Raw genomic sequence first — 18,992 nt, forward strand, 5'->3', positions numbered from 1 at the left:
GGATTACTCAGAGACATAAAAATCCCCAAACATAAACATCATTAAAGAAAAACCTATTCAAGTGGAATACAAAACACACTAAAGAGTCATCATTAATTCCTTAAAGTTTTTCTTTGGTTGTTTTTTTTTTTTGTTGTTTGTTTGTTTTTGTTTTTTCTTTTTAAACAACTCCACCCAAAACTCAAAGCGGAGACACTCAAATACAGATGAAAACAATCAACCTCTCTTCAACATGAGCTACAAAAGCAGATGCCTTGGGCACCAGCATGCTGAGTTTACATGGATCACGTACTTGCTGGTTTAAAAGCTGAATCATGTTGACTGTTTTAACTTTTGTTTATATTGCTTCCTAAAATATTGTGTTTGAGGGTTAGAAATATAACTCAACTCTGCAAACAGTACAAATCTGAAAAGACAGCAGGACAAATGTGTACTTTAAAAAGTCTATACACATCCTTGAGCACATGGTACGAATTTCAATCAAAATGTATTGGATGTTGCTCACGATGCCTCGGGATTATTTATCTTGACTGTGCCCAGCCTCCAAGCCTGGCTTCCGGTGCAGAATCCCGGGATTGGAGAGGTGGGGAAGTCAGAGAGCACAAGGGATAAGCCCAATCTGTTTAAATGAACCATAACATGGTTATGTCCTCTGAAACTCGTAAAGAAACAAAAGACAGTACCATGAGAAGAAAAGAACATAGATGGTCAAAACAGCTTCAGTCTGCATCCTGGCTCCTTCTTTAGGAGCTGTGCAACTTTGCGCAAGTTATATAAACTTTTTGGGCCTATCAGGTCATGATCTCACGGTTCGTGAGTTCAAGCCCCACGTCAGGCTCTGCGATGGCAGCACAGAGCCTGCTTGGGATTCTCTCTCCCTCTCTGTGCCCTTCCCCACTCATGCTATCTCTAACTCTCTCAAAATAAATAAGTAAAAACTTAACATTTATAAACCTCCTGGGCCTAAATTCCCCATAATATTTACCTTGAGGTGCTGCTTCTAGGATTAAGTCAGATAACTTCTATGAAATTTCCTGGACTAAATCCCCTATTTAAAACCAAAGCCCCAGTGAGTGAGCCCAAGGACTAAACTTTGACCTTAATACATATTTTGTTCTGTGTCTGCAAGGAAAGCCTGCTGGAAATACTCAGTTTTGTGCTGCAGGATTTTAAGTCACACGGAAGGTTGACAGTGGAGAGACTCGCTGATCAGAGGCTTCCATTAAATATGAGTGTACTGTGTCGCCTCTCTCAGACTGAGTTTGCACTTTCATGAACTGTCATATCAAGGTACACAGCAAAGAGAGCAAGGGAAACTATAAACTACTAAAGCATTGAGCTCAAAATCATGAAAAATGCCCCCAGAAATTACTTTCCTGTGTGTATAAACACACGTCTAAGTGCTGTTATGAATGTTAAGTCCCAGCCATAAAGCCATAAAACTAGAAAATCTGGTACAAAATTCATTCCCCGTTGAGATCAAAGTTTCAGACGTACTTAAATATTAGGCAGCTAATCACCAGCCTATATTTTTCTCTGGAGCTAAATGGGAAGCAACATAGTAGGGGCTCATGATCACCACTGTCCAAAGTCTCTGAAATAAATGGTCCTACCTCCCTTCAAAGCCAGGTAGGGCAACTCAATACATTGTCCATCCCGGTTCTTGCAAGATTTCTTGGGACACCTGCCTGGTTTCTCACCCTTTGCACAGTTTCACAAATAATAAATACACTCAGAAAATTGATATCATCTTTCAGTGTTCAAATCAAGGGGAAGAAAGCATACACTATCAGGGAATGTCTCCACTGAAAGACCTTAACTGTGGCTTTGAGCAAAGAAAGAGCCAGGGTCAAATGTAGCTGACAACGACATGCAGAAAGGATCCCTGGTCAATGGTTCCTGAACTGTGCCTCATGCTTGTTTTATCAAGTCCTCGGCGATCAATCACCTTGCAGATCTAAAACCAGCAGCTCTCCCCGGGTATACTCATAGGTCCAGTGAGAGAAAGCCAACAACAGCTCCTCCAAGGTGTTGCTGGGGGCAATTTCATCACCATTGTTATTGTTGTACTTCCGGAACTCTCCCGTCATATACTTCTCAATGGTCAACCACTGGTTAGCCGAATGGCAGTAGATTAAGAAAACTTCCAGAAACCTGTGAGGGTGAAAAGGAGGCCAGTGAGTCCCCACAAGGCAGCAAAGGTGAAACTCACATTACCAGACAGTCAGCAGCAGGGAAGATTATCTAACTCTCACTCGAGGCAGCCTCAATGAACATGCCCTTGCCTTTCTGTGGCAGGGACAGAATGCAAAGATTGAGAGATTTTCCCATGCCGACCGACCTCTCTTCTCTTTGAGGAAACCTTCCAAATCCCTTATGAGTACTGTACTCAACTTTTTTTCTTGCCATGCTCTATAGAGGTCCTTATAAACGAAACAATAAAACTTGACCATAATCCCCAGCACCGAATTATGATCCGTCTCGCTAACGCCAAGTGTCTTGAGACACTCAAGCAAAAGTAACAAGAGTTCATTCTCATAAAGTTCCCTAATTTCTCTAAGATATTAGGGGAAGAAACTTGCTTAAAATAGAAAGGTTTTTCTTCCATAATGTTCCCGGACCTTAGTAACGACATCTAGGGTCTCCCTGTTTCATGTAACTGAGAAGTTAGTCATGGTCTCTGCCTGAACTTCTGTCTTCCACTCACATAACTTCAGTGTTTAAGCCAAGATATTCCTGGGACACCTAACTTTCTTTTTACCAGTCTCTGGGACTGTAGAAGGAATAACCCAAAAAGAAGATTGTGGAGAACTACCCTGTGGGTCTGGCATTTCTCATGACTAACAGGGCTCAGAAGAAATTGAGAGAAGTTCCTATTTAAAATGAAGGACTGGGGCGCCCTTATTCCCTATACTCACCTTGGCGTGTAGGGAATGGTTTGTGGTTTCACTTGGTTGAAAGTATAGATAAGCTTTTGAGCAGCTCTTTGTTGTTGAATTTCCTACAAAATTGGGAGCATTGACAAAAATATTAGTTTGCTATCATATGCATGCTGATCAATGATCACAGAAACACTCAAGGCCTCCCCAGTGTGATTTTTAGCCTCATTCAGCTCCGACCGCACTCTATTCCAAAAGGAAAAGCTCTACAAAACAAAAATAATGAAATGCCACCACTTCCGGAACAGAACTTCCAGGCTGTCCTCTGGGTTGAGGATAACGGTCTCCAATCAGGATGTAGCCAGAACGCCACTCTTTGACCTATCCAGCTGGGCTCTGGGTCTCGGACTTACCCTGAGGCAAAGATGAAGCACAGTACTCTCCTGGAAGATTCTGTGCCATGACCGCACAACCTCAGGTAGAAAGGACTTCACGATGAAAACCTGCCCTGGCCGGAGAACATCATCCTCGGACCAGGTGCTGACGACCCTCATGGCTTTGCGGAGCCCGCCGCCCATCTCCTCTCGGGACAGCACCTGGATCATTGCGGCTCTCCCTCGCTGGGACCAAGAAGACATGCTTTTCCCAAGATTCAAAGGGGAACTCTCCTCCAGCCTGTAGACAGTTACCTCTTCTCCTGCTACAAAAAGAAGTACAGGTGAGAAGCTCAGTGGTAGCTCGTGTCTGACAGGGACGGCGTCCCAAATAACAACTCAGAATTCATTCCGTTTCCCAATGAACAGAAGAGAATGGGAATTTCACCTCTGCAGGAACAAGTACAGAACAGAAGCATGGATTTTGGCCACATTAGTGTCTCATAAAGGCCAGGGGTAGAGAGAGGGAGGGAGGAGGAAGGGACAAAGCATCGGCTGATATGTAAGAATTAAATTGTTCTTATTATAAACTACAACCAGACAAAACGAAAAGCAAAGTAGCAGAGCTATGCTTCTTTTGTTAAATACAAATACTTCCAAAGAGATAGTTTAATCCTGTGTTTTCATTACCATCCCCTTTAAAGCCTTATTAGATTTTTTTCCCTAATTCCCCCTTCCATGACATTTTAATACTAAAAATACACCGTGTGTATGTACATGTACTGATACATGCATGTACTGTACGTGTGTGTGTGTTTGTGTGTGTGTGTGTATACGTATATACGTATATATATAATGGCATGTATATACAATATATACATAGAAATATACATACATATATACATACATATACAGATATATACAGATATAGAGATAGAGATACCCGTGCTTTATACATAAAAAGAAGTTTCTGCTCCCTTAGGGGTGATGTTACCCTCACTGAGAACTCATGGTTTAAACACAGCTAGAGTTAGCACCAAGGTCATATCCCAGAGCCTCCCCCTCCTTCCTTTGTGCCCTTAGACAAGTTCCTGAAAGCCTCACTTTCCTCAGCAGTAAAATGATGGTGAAAATAATGCTCACCTCACTGGGTGGCTGTAAAGATTAAATATGTTAACTTCACCAACGTGAACTAGAACCTCAGATACCAAGTCAAGCTCACTTAATAGATTTTAGACACAAAATGCTCTTTATAACTGCTAGATAACTTCCACTTTTAATGGAACCTAATACAGTGTTCCTGTATTAGGAGTCCTAGACTCCACCTAATACAGTGTTTAATGCTTCATAACAGAAGGAACATATTCTTGACACAGTTTCTGCCCAACCTGCGCTTGATTTTCTCCTTATACCTCTGCTCTAAATGCCCATTTTGTTTTGTTTTGTTTTGTTTTGTTGCTAACACGATACTGATTTCCCAAGAAAGGAATCTATTTACTCACTCTTGCATTGGATTGCTTACCAAAAAATTATGTCTAGGTAATTCTTATTCAATACTCAATAAATAATTCGAATACTTATTGTTGGTACCCAGATAAACACCACGGATGGTCTGTTTAGACTTCTAAACACTTAAATACTTAGAGGATTTAGAGCAGAGCTCCTAAGTTGCAGAACTAGCCATGGAGTCATGAGGAAGGAGAAGGCTTTTGCGTCCCTGATCAGAAGCCACCTGATCTGTCCCCATATGAAGAGAACTAAGATCTAGGACAGAGTTGTTACATTGTCAGCTGGCTGGACAGTCTTGGCTTAATGCGAGCTTGTTTTTCCTTACTACTTCAGCCTTTAAAAGTGACATTTACTCTCTGAGCTAAGAGCAATTAGTTTACATGAAACAAAACAAACAAAAAAACAATACGCAAAGCATTTCCCTTCAGATGCCTGTTAGTTTTTACCGTATTGACATTTATCTCTTTCTTCTGGGTTTATTACACATGGTCGGATGGTTCTTTTCTCTCCTTCTTCCAGCCTTACGTCAGTGAATGCCAGGTGCAACATTATTGCTTTTTTCCCAACTGCTGCTCATTATCGGTCCCATCCCTACAGCATTAGATTTTGACCCTAGATGCTGGCTAGGCAGTTAACAAGAATTTCCGTTTTAGGAAATTAGTCTCACTAAACCGCAACCACTAGCAAAGCAAAATCTTCAGCTAAAACGATGCAAAATGGTTTCTGCTTCTCAGATGTTACGCCTCTGCCCTGGCACGGCCTCAAGAAGGTAGAAATGGCACTCACCAAACAGTTGGATTGGTGTAAATGGTATAGTCTGAGAAAGCCTCATTAAATTATTCCTTTCAATGGCTGCAAACAAAAAGAGATTTACTATTTTAAGTATGCGTCAGTGGATTGAATGCACAGCAAGCCTCCCCCACATCAATCTACTCATATAACACAGAAAATGTTCATTTCAAAGACCCCTCACTTTTGCTCTCATCAAAAATATTATCCACAACCCAGTTTTAAAAAGAAACTATGCCTTCAACAGGAAGTATACCCCAGTCTTACGAACTATATGAGATTACATAACATCGTCCGAGGTAGGGCTATCACTTCCACTCTCCCGAACATCAAATCAGAGACTAATCCATACATATGTGGAACTTTCCTTTAGAGAGCATTCTGTGGTCTTCCTTCTCTGGTCGGTCTTTTCCAGAGCAAATCTAATGCACAGTGGACTGTGGGGACATCTACTGTTGACTTTGCACAGTTCACCTTCTTTTCCCAGAGAGAACTGAAGACCAGTTTTAATTAGAAGCAAGTGATCTGCATTTTCCTGTTAAGAGCCGTATCCTAACAGATCAGAGTCAATATGAGTTCCAGTATTCTTCACCAGACTTTCTAGAGTTGACAGCTGGAGTCAAAATATTGGATTATTACTGCTGAGCTGAAAGACCCAGTTATAAGAGCCTAGAATGTGGAGTCTGGAATCCACTGAAACACTATTCACTACAGAGGAGAATTTAGGAAAAGGCAGTCTATTAGTGGACCTTGAACACATGACCTTGATATGATAGTAACGGTAACTGTCACACCAATAAACTCTCACTCATGTGCTGAGCTGTGTAAAAAAGACTGTGTAAAAGGCTTGCCTGTGTATCATCTCATCCAATGCTGACAGCAATGACATGCAGAAGACCAACCAATGGCACAAGTCCAGTTGGTTGTTACATCGCTTTGCATTTCAAAGTGTTTCCCTCTTAATTCTTACTAGCCCTTTGGCAGATTGTTCCTCAGGAAGGGCAAGTACAATTATTCCCACTCTGAAAGAAAGACAACTGAAGCACTGTGAAGCAATGTTGCTTATGAGAGTCAAGACCCTTGACATCTTGTTTAATAACATCCTTGTAAGATGTCTTTGTTGAACTTACTCAGTGGGGTTGGCATTCATTCAGTGGTTATGTTCACTTGAGAGCCAGGGAGGGTATAAAATCCTCCTTCAAAGAGCTAGTTTTAGGCCCCATCCAAAATATGGAGATCTCTGGCTTCGGACTTGTAAGGACTTTTTAAATCTCAAGGTCACCCTTCTCCTTCACCATTTGGAACTTGCAAATACAGACAAAAATGCTTTTTAACTCCATATTCTCTTAAATCCTAACAACTTGTTTTCCCAAGTAAATGGCAAGATAAGAAATCTGAATGCTCTTCTCATGAGAGTGAATAACATCTTGTTGGGAGTCGTATCAATACTTCAAAATTCATCAATACTCCTGTTCACAAGTGCAGAATCACAGACGTTTAGCTCAGTTGACATGTCTAGGTGCACGTGTCCTACCTGAATAATGATGGTGAGGCTCTTGAGGGCTTTTTAAGGAGGCTGAGATCTCTGAAATTGTAGAGAAGATTGGCATTTTAATTACGTGGCTGGTGATAAATACATGCTTATGAATATATTGCCTTCAGAGTTATTATTGAACAGGTTAATCACAATGGCTTCTCAGTCTTTGAGAAAGATGGCCTAATATCCTTTAACCACGTTATTGGGCATGGTATCCTGACAGCTTCCAATCATCAATGTAATATCTCCAAACATGTTTATATAGGGAATTGGAGAAAGACAGGTAATATTAGCCTCAAAGATGTATTTCCTCTGAACCAATTACACCTCTGGGTTGTGGAAGACACTCAGCTGCCCATCACGCTTCATGACATCCCCAGAGCACAATTCTCTGAGCTCCCACCAAGACGCAGTGCCCATATAAAGACATTATTAATACCAAGTTATTAGCAGTCCACTTCACTGACCTAAAATGACAACAAACTGATGAAAACAAATTAAGAGGCATACACCAGAAACAAAGAAGTGGGTGGAGAACACGATGCCAAGGCACTTCTTTGTTGGGAACACCTCCCGCAAGTTTAACTGGTTCCCTTCTACCTTCTCAGGTCCTAAATTACAAGGCTCTAGAGAAATCCTTTGCAACAGTTTTGCCATTTCATAAAATTAAAATTAAACTGGAGAACTTTAGTCTCACGGTGGCAACTTCTTTATACCTAGTAGAGTAAGCAGCATAATGAGCCCAATTTCACAGATGTCTCTGGCTTCTTGTTGCTGGATAAGGAAAGGAACAAAAATCCCCTCCTCTGGGGGTGCTTAGTAAAAAGTAACATCAGCAAAGAAAAGACTTTCTTTCTTTCTCAGTTCACTCAATAATAAAAATTAAAAAGTGTTCAGCTGCCACTATAGGTCATGCTGGGCAAGACAGATGTGAATAAGTTATGGCTTCTGCCCTTGAAAAAAGAAACTGTGAAATACTGAGAGCAAAAGACACGTAAACTATGGTCACAACACGGTTGGCTAAGTAACGTAATAGAGGTGTATACAGAGACTTATGGAACCTTCATAGACAAGCAATGTGATACTCTTTTTTTTTGAGAGAGAGAGAGAGAGAAAGGGAATGCAAGTGGGGGAGAGGGGCAGAGAGAGAGAGAGAGCAAATCACGCTCAGCACGGAGCCTGATACGGGCTTGATCCCACAACCCTGAGACCATGACCTGAGCCAAAATCAGAAGTCAGACACTCAAGCGACTGAGCCACCCAGGAGCTCCTCGATGTGATATTCTTTTTTTGATTTAATTTTTAAATTTATTTTGAGAGGGAGAGAGCACACACAGGTGAGGGAGGGACACACAGAGAGAGAGAGACAGAGAGAGAGAGAGAGAGAGAGAGAATCCCAAGCAGGCTCCACACTATCAGCATGGGGCCCTTTGCGGGGCTCGAACTCACAAACCATAAGGCAATGACCTGGGCTGAAACGAAGTCAGACACTTAACCGACTGAGCCACCCAGGCATGCCAATGTGATATTCTTCAAGAGTATGGACATCTGAATCTGAGAAAGCTGAGTTTCAGTTCTGGCTCCACCATTTAAGGAACTGTGGGAAGGAACTGTTCACATTCATTCAAAACATATTTATTCCACACCTACCATGTGCTTGAGAGAGGAGCAGTAAAAACAAAAAAAAAAAACAACAACAAAAAAAAAAGAAACAAAAACAAAAGAAAAAGAAAAAACAGATAAAATCTCTGGCTACATTCTAGTAAAAGGAAAATAAATAAACAAGTAAATACATAGTGCATACAGTATTACATACATTCAAGCTACAGGGTTAGAAAGTGTGGGAGACAGGGAGGCTATTATTTTAAGGGTGGCAAAGGCAAGGCCTCTGTGGTAAGGTAAAATGTGAGCAGAGACGTGAAGGAAGAGAGGGATAGTCATATGGCAAAACGAAAAATATTCCAGGTAGAGGCGACAGCAAGTGCAAATGCCCAGAAGCAGGACCATAGGGAATGTGGCCAGAGTGGACTGTGCTGAGAGGAAACGGGTTTGGAGAGTGGGAGGAGGGGCAGCAGATCAGTAGGGCCTTTAGAGCCTGTTTGGACTTCGAGTTTACAGAGTGTGATGAGATGCCATTGGAGCAGAAGAGTGACTTGATTAGAATCTCAGTTTAAAAGGGTTATTCTGGCTACACTCTGGAAATTGACTGTCAGAGAGCAATAGTTTGGAGGCCATCCTGTAACCCAGGATCAAGATGAAGACTGGTACGTGGGGATAGCAAAGTGATCAGATTCTTGATACACTTTGAGGGATGGGTTGGAAGCGGGGATGTGGGAAAACAGGAGTGAAATACGATGGCGAGACTTTGACCTCAGCAACTGGAAGGATGGAGTTGTCATTTCCAGAGATGAGTGAGGAAGGAGAGAGTGTATTTTGCCTGAGATGTCTTCTAGATGCTCAAGTGGAGGGGTGCATAGGAAGGTGGTCATATTCTATGTGGCAGAAATGTTGACCTAAAGAATGAACTTGAGCCTGGAAATTTGGATGAGGGCCAGGTTGTCGAAAGCACTGAGAAGGACTAAGGAATTTGCAGCCAATCCTGTAGGTAACGGGAAGTCCCTGGAAGCTTCGACATAAGTGACGGTTCATCTTTCAGAAGGTAATTCCAGGGTGAACACGGGAAGGTGCAAAGGGAGAGAAACCACCAGCATGCTAACATGAAATAAAGGGCAAAACTTTTTTACTTAGGAAAATAAATGTTAGAGGCTGTAAGGCAGAAGCAGTGGGGTAGGGCAAAACAGACACCTTCTAAGGATGGGGGGAGGGAGGCGGGGGTAGTACGGAGTTAGAAAACAAAGTTGATGGCTAAGAGGAGTGGGCTGGGAAAGGCAGTATACATGAGTAAGAGGCCCAGTTTGGGCAAAGGAAGAGTAAGTGATCGGAAACGCCAGGCAATAAAGTAATACAATTAATAGCCCAGGAAGAACAGCCTCCAAGAAACTTTGAAAATGGATAAAATGGTCAACATCAAATGCTGCAAGTTCCATGAAGACTAAAAAAAAAAAAAAAAAAAAAAAAAATGTTGTGTGATTTGGCATCTAGAACGCAGCTTCAGTAGAGTGGTGGGGACAGGCACTATGCAGAGCAGATGCTAATGCTTTCTCATTAATTTCAAGGTGGATAGGAGTGGCAGTTTGGAAGCTCGGTAACATCAAGAAAACAGTTATTGTTTCTTTGGTACAGAAAATGACTTAAATATGTACGCAGTTGAAGGAGAAGGAAGCAACTTGAAGAGCTACTGAAAACCAGAGAAAGTGGGATGGAACAAGGCCGTGGAAGAGAAGGAACCCCATCTGCATCAAGAGGTCAAGAAAGGAGCTTGTAGGCTGTGGTGAAGTTTGAGAACAGCCTTGAGAGTGGTTTTGCTAGGGAGTTGTCTCCCATGACCTAGCCCTACGCAGCCACTTGGGGCACAGAGTCCTACAGGAACCATACGGAAAGGGTATCCACATATAAGATGAATAGCTCTTAATGAGCTATATGTAAAAGCTCATTAATTGACAGGAAGAGTTGTTGAACAGTTGAAATGAGCTCAGTGGAAACACTCTCACTCACAGAGGAAATTGGAAAATCACTATCAAAAATAGGCAGTTCAAAAGAAAACTTTAAACCATACATCAATCCTGATTTATGTAGAGAAAGACAATCAACTTTCTACTTATCTACTGAACTTTCTACTTCGTGTAATAGGCAAAATCATAAATAGAACTTCAGGACCTACAAAAATCTCAGCAGGGCAGTGAACTTCACCATGAATAAAATGAAAAATAACATGTTTAAATATAAAAACTTACTGTCAACTCCATTTGAACTTCTCAACCTGTTTGAAAAACGAAAATTGTTTAGATAATTCTTTAAATCTGTCAATGACCAGAAAAAGGAAAAGTATGTGCAATAGTAACAATACAGAGTCTATATGTCTATATATATGTATGTGTGTGTGTGTGTTTTCTTTGACAGACGTGTCGTTTGACCCCTATCTCTATCAATAGAGAAATGGTTTGCAACCCTGCGATTGTTTTCATAGAAAAATGAATACCACATATGTGTGTGATTCATTTACTGCACACGCTCTAAGCTAACCAATATAAGACTTCACTGTGTTTGTGTTGTTCTGGATCAATTAAACTAAAGGGTTCCTGAACTATGCAAAGCAGATGCCTACAAATGAGTCTGTGAATGTCTCCGGACAAGCCTACAAATCAGTTTCATTAGCCCACGTGGCCCCTAAATGTTCATGGACTGAAATTAACTCTCTGTAAATTGTTACTTGCCCTGCTCAAGTGCACAAGTGGCCACAGGCAAGTCTGAATAGACGCATTCAAAGAATATCTCCAGTATTGAAGGTCCTTAGGGAAGAAAGTACAATTACAATTATTGTTTAATTTCATGCTGCAATAACCCAGTACTCTGCATGAGCACAAACTACTGAACCTCTGGGAGGAGAAAGTCATGTGCACTTGGAGTCTAAAGGCAGACTTGCACACAGAGACCTTGATGGCAGTTCCAGAAAAAAAGGCCATCTCAAATAGTGCTGGCTGAAAACTGCAAGTCACATTCCAGTGCTTAGGATCAACTGGCCTTCACACGTTAGATGGTTTAGAATTCTGTTCCCCCAGCTGTACAGACAATTTGATGATGTAACTAGAGAAGTCCAGAAAACACTACAAATGAAATACAATAATTTTGCTTGGCTGGTTTTCAAACTTTATTTCTCGGAATAAATAAAATTCCAGGAAAATACTCAAGCCTACACCCATGTGACTTCTCTATCTCCTCTCTCTCTCTCTCTCTCTCTCTCTCTCTCTCTCTCTCTCTCTCTTTCTCTCTCTCTCTCTTCCGACCCCTATCTTCCCTTTGCTACGTCTCCATCCTTCTCAAAGAGTTACTGCTTTGATAGACACTTAGGATGTTCATGAGAAACCAAAAATAAAAATGATAAACCTCATAAACTAAAATTAACAATCTGAAAAAAAAAATCTAAAGAGAAAACTACCAGGTTTTCAGTCTTTTTCTTTAGGCCAGACAGATTTGTCCTTACTCTTGAACGCAAATTTCACAATCTTATCTGTCAGAGAAGTTAGGATACTCATTATTCTGCGTGTGCTTTTTTTGACACTGAAAAGGCAAATGTTTAATCTGCTGTGGTAATATGTGTTTCATTATATTCTTAAAAGGCACTGAGGTGAGATCGTAGTGCCAGAAATGGGAAAACTTGAGAATAAGTGATTTTCCTTCTTGCACCAAGAGAAAAATACTATCATTGCAAACACGTTTTTCCCCCTCTTTTCCTGACCCGATGAAACCTTTGTTCCCAATCATGTTAAAGAAAAAAGAAGCCAAAGATGCTTTAAAAACATACATTTAGAAATACTCACAGGGAGTTCCTATTGAAGCTGGTGCTCCTGGAGTTCCACAAGGAGTTTTTGCTCAGATCCTGAGTGGAAGGGAAAGGTCATTGCACATTCACCCAGCATTCTCCTTACCAAGCTTCTGGTAATACATTTGCAATACACATGCCTTGGAGGGCATAGTTCTTTACCGCCCCCCCCCCCATTCTCTAGCTCAATACTTCCCTTTTACTGGATGCACTAAATTCAAGTTAGAAAGATGCATAATGTTAGCACAATATCTGAATAACTCAATGTGTTGACTGACTTAAGCAGAATGAAATTATTTTTGTGGGGACATCGTAGAGAGAATGTAATGTATTAAAGGTTTTCACAGAAATGAGAGTGAAGGGTCAATGACGTGGAAGAAGGAACGAAGGTTGAAATTGACAAGAAACGTCAATCATTACATCATTACGTCTTCTATCAGGATATTATTGTTTCAGTTTATGATTATTTAGAATAACATTACCTTGAACTTAATCATTCTATTTTCTACTTAGATTCATCTATTACTTCTTGAAACCTGGTACGCTCCAGGCATTACTCTAGGTGTTTCCACTGGTGTTATTTTTGTTATCCACTGCTAATAATCTCATAAGAATGGCATTAACCCCATTTTAGAGACATAGCTAACAGAGCTCAGAGGTTAATTAATATACGTAGCTCTGAAACCCAGGAAGTAGCAAAGTAGGATTTGATATGGCAGGCATGTTCTTGCCTCCAATCACCTACCTCCAAGCAGTCTTACGTTTTATTTTCAAAACCTTCTACAAATTACATTCATGAGCTCATTAGCATACATTCCTACAGGTATTGTGGATACGGTTCCCAAGTTCATAGAAATGACATGCAAACCAAGAGCAAAATTAGATTTCTTGCATTAGTCTAACGAGATCACACTTCCCACATGGTGGATGGTAGTAAAACAGAAACATATCGGCAGATGTGAGAAACACAAGACCACAATCAGAGAACCTCAGTGTTGGAGAAAGACAAAGGGCCCTTTACCCCTCAACACCCAAATCCCCCCCCCCCCCGCCCCAACACATCTGCAAAAATGTTTGCTCAGCCTGGTTGACTAACCACACTCAGTAAGGAACTTACTGCCTCCAGAAATAAACCATTCCATCCTTAGAAAGCTCCAATTGCTAAAAATTCCTCCTCAGAGTGGGCTGAAATCTGCCTCCCAGTACCTTCTATATGTTGACTCTAGCTCCACCTTTTAAAGCGTATTGAAAATACCTTATTTTTCTTCCACGTGGCAACATTCATGTATTTCAAAACAATTACAAAAATTCCTGAATTATTTATCTTTCATGTTAAAAACGCCCAGGATAAATTACTGGATGGACAGATACATTGAATGGAGAAGAAGGAAAGAATGGCAGGGGTTGGGGGCAGAGTGAACAACCTGAGCATATATTCAAAGCAAAGATTTAAATGTAATACCAATAAAAAGAGGAAGCCAATTATGGGGCATAAAGGTAAAACAGACACAGTCAAGGAGTTAGAGAGCGTGTGCACACATTTTTTAAATATCGAATAAGATGTTTTTACCTCTTGAGACTGCTTTAGATAATCACTGACTTGTACAGCATGCCGTTCAATTTCTTTAGTTTTCATTTTCTGATATATAGGGGGTTCTAGACCTTGTTAAAAGGAAGAAAAAAAATAGAGAATACATCAAAATGTGTTACATTCAAATTACATCCCTAAATAGAAAGATCTGAACATAGTACGTTCATCTAAATTTGAACATGTTTTTTTTTCTCTATTTAGCAAGTGTTACCAAGATTCTTTTGTCCCTTTTTTCTCAAATGGTTGAAAGCTATATATTCTACAGTATTTCTATTTGTCAGTAGTTTCTTTTACATTTATAATAATGTATGCTCTCTATCAAAGTCAAGAATTAAATGATCCATGACTTGTCCTCCTACAAAATAAAACATTTAGCAATTTTTTTTTTAAAACTCACCTTCTCCTGTACCCTATTGTCCATGCTTTATTTAAAACACATGGAATTTTCATTCCAAATTGTTAGGAATCCTTCCTTAACAACTGCATCAAGCATCATAGTAGGCCACTTAAAAAAATAAAATGAAACAAAAACAAAAGATAGCAAAGAATGCCAGCAGATAGGTTTAATTATCATCTCTCTCTTAAAAACACATTACAAGGATCATTATTGTCATTATGTTTTACACTGATACCTGCAGAGTCACTGGCATATAGTAGGTATCCAATAATAATTTAATTATTGGATTGGATTAATTCTGAGAATAATGCTTGGGAGTCCCTCGCTAAATGTAGGAGAAAACAGTTGTAATTTTCTCCCCTAATGATTTTATGCTGAAAATACACACACACACACACACACACACACACACACACACACACACACACAAAGTGCAAAAAACCCATTGGAAAAAAATCATAAAATGTCATACGTGATATTTTTGTAATATCATAAAATTATGATCAATATGGTTTCAATGTATTAGAATACATTAAAATTAAAATACCTATAGGAAAACTTAAAAATAGACTTTTCATTTTCATAGCTAAATTCCTCAGAACTTTTCTTTTTGTATTTAACGAGAGCTTGTATTTAAAGAGAGCTGACAGGGTATCACCCAACCCTCAATTTTTTTTTAAATTCTTTTTCAATTAATGCTTAACACGGACACATTTCAAAAAAAAAAAAAAAAAAGAAAAGATTCTTAATTCAGATTAACCAAATCTCCGTAAACGTCAGATTAACTAGACACACGGACTCAGCCTATTTCCCTACATCTTGTCTTCCTTTCTGATCACTGGACTCGAGATTCTTTTCCAGAACCCTCTTGCTACCTGCATCTTTCTCTAGTTGAAATTCAATGGAAATAACTTAAATAACTTGGGGAGGGGAGTGAGTGGAATGGGTGGGGGCGGGGGGTGATCCCAAGGTTCAGACTTTCGGCTGTAATAAAAGTAAGCCCTGGGGAGGTAGTGTGTAGTGTGATGACTGTAGTTAACAACACTGTATTGTGTATTTGAAAGTTGCTGAGAGAAGAGATCTTAAAAAGTTCTCATTACAAGGAAAACAAGTGTAACTATGTAAAGTAATGTTAATTCAACTTGTTGTAGTAAACATTTCACAATATATATGTATGCCAAATCATTACATTGTACACATAAAACGAATACAATGTTACATAGGTCAATTACATCTCAATGAAAAAAGAACTTGAATAATTTAAGAAAGACATAATAATTTAAATATCGGTTAGACTATTCATAAAAAGTATAATACATAATAAATATAAAATATTTTATCTTGCATACTACATATATAATATCAAATAAGATATATATATAATATCAAATATATATATTTTTTTGAGTCATATTTGTAGATGAAGGGAGTTCTGAATAATTTCTAATATCTCTTTCAGCTGGAGTCCACTTGATTCTCAGTGAGTTAGTAGACAATTGAGTATTTTAAAATATAAACCAAGGTTTCTCATCCACCAGTATTTGGGGCCGGATGATTCCTTGTCAGGAGCAGAGAGACTGTCCCATGCATTGTAGGATTTTTAGCAGCATCCCTGGCTTCTACCCACCAGATGTCAAGAGTACCTGCACCTTCCTTACTGGTGACAACCAAAAATATCCTTAGACATTGTCAAATGTCCCAGGGAAGAGAGGTAGGAGGTATAGAAAATAGCCCTGTGGTTGAAAACAACTAACCATAGGACAAAGCAAGGTTTTTAAAGAAGCATAATACCAAAGATTTCAAGACAGTATCTATTTGTACCTTAAGTTTAGTCTTTCAAGTAATTTTAAATCTGTATGAGTCCTGGGTCACACAGTTCCTTCTGTTTAAAAATTAGTAAAAGGGAGTGTGAGGAAGACGGCAGCAGAGTAGGAGGACCCTCGGCTCGCCTCTTCCCACGGACACAACTAGATAACTACCAAATCACCCTAAATACCCCAGAAATTGACCCGAAGACCATCAGAACAAACTCCATAACTAAAGGTACAGAAGACGCCGCGTCAAAGAAGATATTTGCACACCCATGTTCATAACAGCATTATTCACAGTAGCTAAGAGGTGGAACAACCCACGTGTCCATTGATGGATGAATGGATAAACAAAATATGGGTGACAACTGCATTTCATCTTGCCATGGTAGCCATGGAGGTGCCCCACAGAGATCTTGGGAGCCCTGTGTTGAACATGACAGAGCTACAACATGGTGGAACCCGGGTCCCTGCATCCCTACACGGAGGGCTGCCTGTCAAACATTTAGCACCGGGCTTTGCTTAAAAAAGAATAAACCTCAAATGTGTGAAAGAATTAACAAGGGTCTCTTAGTGTGTAATGCAGGAAGTTCCAAGTTCTGATCATTGCTACCGATTCTGTTCATAATCTGCCTTCATTTTACCTGTCCAGCCTTATTTCACATTCTCTGCCTGCCTCATAGTTTTCATTTGTAGCCTGTTGATTCATCTTTTCTCCTCTACAAACTCCATTAAGAGATACTTGCCCATGGATTAAATGCTGTATGACAGCAGTAATAATAAGTCATCCCACTGAGTTCTGTGCAAGGGTCCATATCAACCTCTCATGAACCTGAAGAATTTATAACATTAGACAACCCCTCACTCCATACAGCAGACTGAAGTACAGTCTCTGAGCCAGGTTTAACAGCTCTGAGTATGAGACTACCTACTCCTTAATTTTTCTTTTCTGGATCGCAACAACTATTCCATTAAATGAATGGAAATTTTGTCCTTTTCATAAAAGTTAAAAATCGAAAAGAGCTATTCTCCTAAATGGGTGTTGCCACCCTCTCATTCTCTCATCTCCACTTAGAACATTAGGGACCACCACTGGTCTGCGGGTAGTGTGAGGAAACTCCTACTAGAGTCAAGACTGTTACATACTTATATTTGGACTATATTTGGACACCGTAAGCCAGTTCTTGCTGTACTCCTCTTCTTCTGAGATGTTACTTTCTCCTGGCTCGGAATTCAACTGGTCGTTTGGGGAGCAGGTATCGACCATTATGACCTGGAGGGAAAGACACTTGTTGGAACATAGTGACATTAATCTGAAAACATTTTGAGTCATTAATGTGACTCAGAGAGGTACTATGGTGAGCAGCAGTGGTTGTTAACATTGGCTTCACATTTTAGAATCACCTGGAAATCTTTGAAAACTCCTATCAGTCATGCTGGCAGGACATAAGCACCCATGTAACTACTATTTGTGGCCATGACAGAGAACTGGGGGGGGGGGGGGGGGGCAGCAGTTGTCAAACTTGAGTGTAAATCAGAATCACTCAAGCCTATGCTAAACCACAGATCACTGGGTCCTACCTCCAAGATCTGTGATTCAGTAGGTCTAGAGGGAGAAAGGATTTGAATGTCTGATAAGTTTCCAGGTAACGCTAATACTGCTGATAGGAGACCACAATTTAAGAACCACTGGCACAGAGCAAAAAAATAATAAATAAAATAAAATAATAAAATAAAACAAAATAAAATAAAATAAGGCTTGGATCTAAAAAGAGCTTGTGTTGGAACACTAGATTCGTCACTTAGCAGTTTTGTGAACCTGAAGGGTGCCTGGCTGGCTCAGTCAGTAGAGAGTCCATTACATGAACTTGGACAAATGTCTGTGAGTCCCATTCCCTTTGTCATTAAAATAACAGGTAGCCAAGAGGCGCCTGGGTGGCTCAGTCGGTTAAGCATCTGACTTCGGCTCAGGTCATGATCTCATGGTTCATGGTTTCGAGCCCCATATCAGGCTCTCTGCTGACAGCTCAGAGCCTGGAGCCTGCTTCAGTTTCTATGTCTCCCTCTCTCTCTGTCCCTCCCCTGCTCATGCTCTGTCTCATTCTCTCTCTCCCTCTCCCTCTCTCTCTCTCTCTCTCTGTCAAAAATAAATAAAACATTTAAAATAAATTTTAAAAAAATAACAGGTAGCCAACAATAGTGGCTGCCTTATGTACTAACCAGAGACAGAGAAGAAATGAGGTATATTGACAAATACAAAGAAATAAACAAATGCAAGTTATTAGTACCTGAGCCCAGTTGCAATTTCTAGTTAAATTCTGGTCATTTTAATCATTGCAAAAAATAAATCTACCAAATTCATATTTCGTAAGATTCCAGCAACTCATAGCATTTTCCCTGAAAGAAGAGTCATCTTTACCAAGCTAAATCTCTCCTTGCAAAAGGTAATTTTACATAATTGTCTTTATACTTATCTCTTTGCTTTAGCTTCTCATTCTAAAAAGAGCCTAGGTGCTTTTAAAAATGCATCCAGATTATTATACAGAAAAATGAGGCAGAACATTAAGATCAGGAAAGGTGAAGTCCTATGGAATGCTAACTCAGAAGTAAGACTTCCTAATAATAAAAAGATTCACTAATAAAATGTGAAAATATGAACATAACATAT

At 39.9% G+C, this 18,992-nt stretch overlaps 1 protein-coding gene across 4 annotated transcripts in view; it reads right to left on the reverse strand.

Annotated features, from left to right (window-relative positions):
- TRPM6 (transient receptor potential cation channel subfamily M member 6) overlaps positions 1 to 18,992 on the reverse strand; it is a 205,034-nt gene that overhangs the window by 14,710 nt on the left and 171,332 nt on the right. For 2 of the 4 annotated variants that reach the window (XM_086685018.1, XM_086685019.1), the window contains one exon: positions 17,352 to 17,597. In XM_086685018.1, the coding sequence (XP_086541144.1) occupies positions 17,463 to 17,597 (135 nt within the window). In that variant the 3' untranslated portion in view covers positions 17,352 to 17,462. Of the gene's footprint in view, positions 1 to 1,948; positions 2,155 to 2,918; positions 3,002 to 3,292; positions 3,580 to 5,548; positions 5,615 to 7,085; positions 7,137 to 10,942; positions 10,969 to 12,526; positions 12,586 to 14,098; positions 14,191 to 17,347; positions 17,598 to 18,992 lie in introns of those variants that run through there. The other 2 variants (XM_086685020.1, XM_086685017.1) reach the window with 2 other exon arrangements.

This window comes from Puma concolor, chromosome D4 (assembly GCF_028749965.1).
Source record: "Puma concolor isolate L17-30 chromosome D4, mPumCon1.1.hap2, whole genome shotgun sequence".
Lineage (NCBI taxonomy): Eukaryota > Metazoa > Chordata > Mammalia > Carnivora > Felidae > Puma > Puma concolor.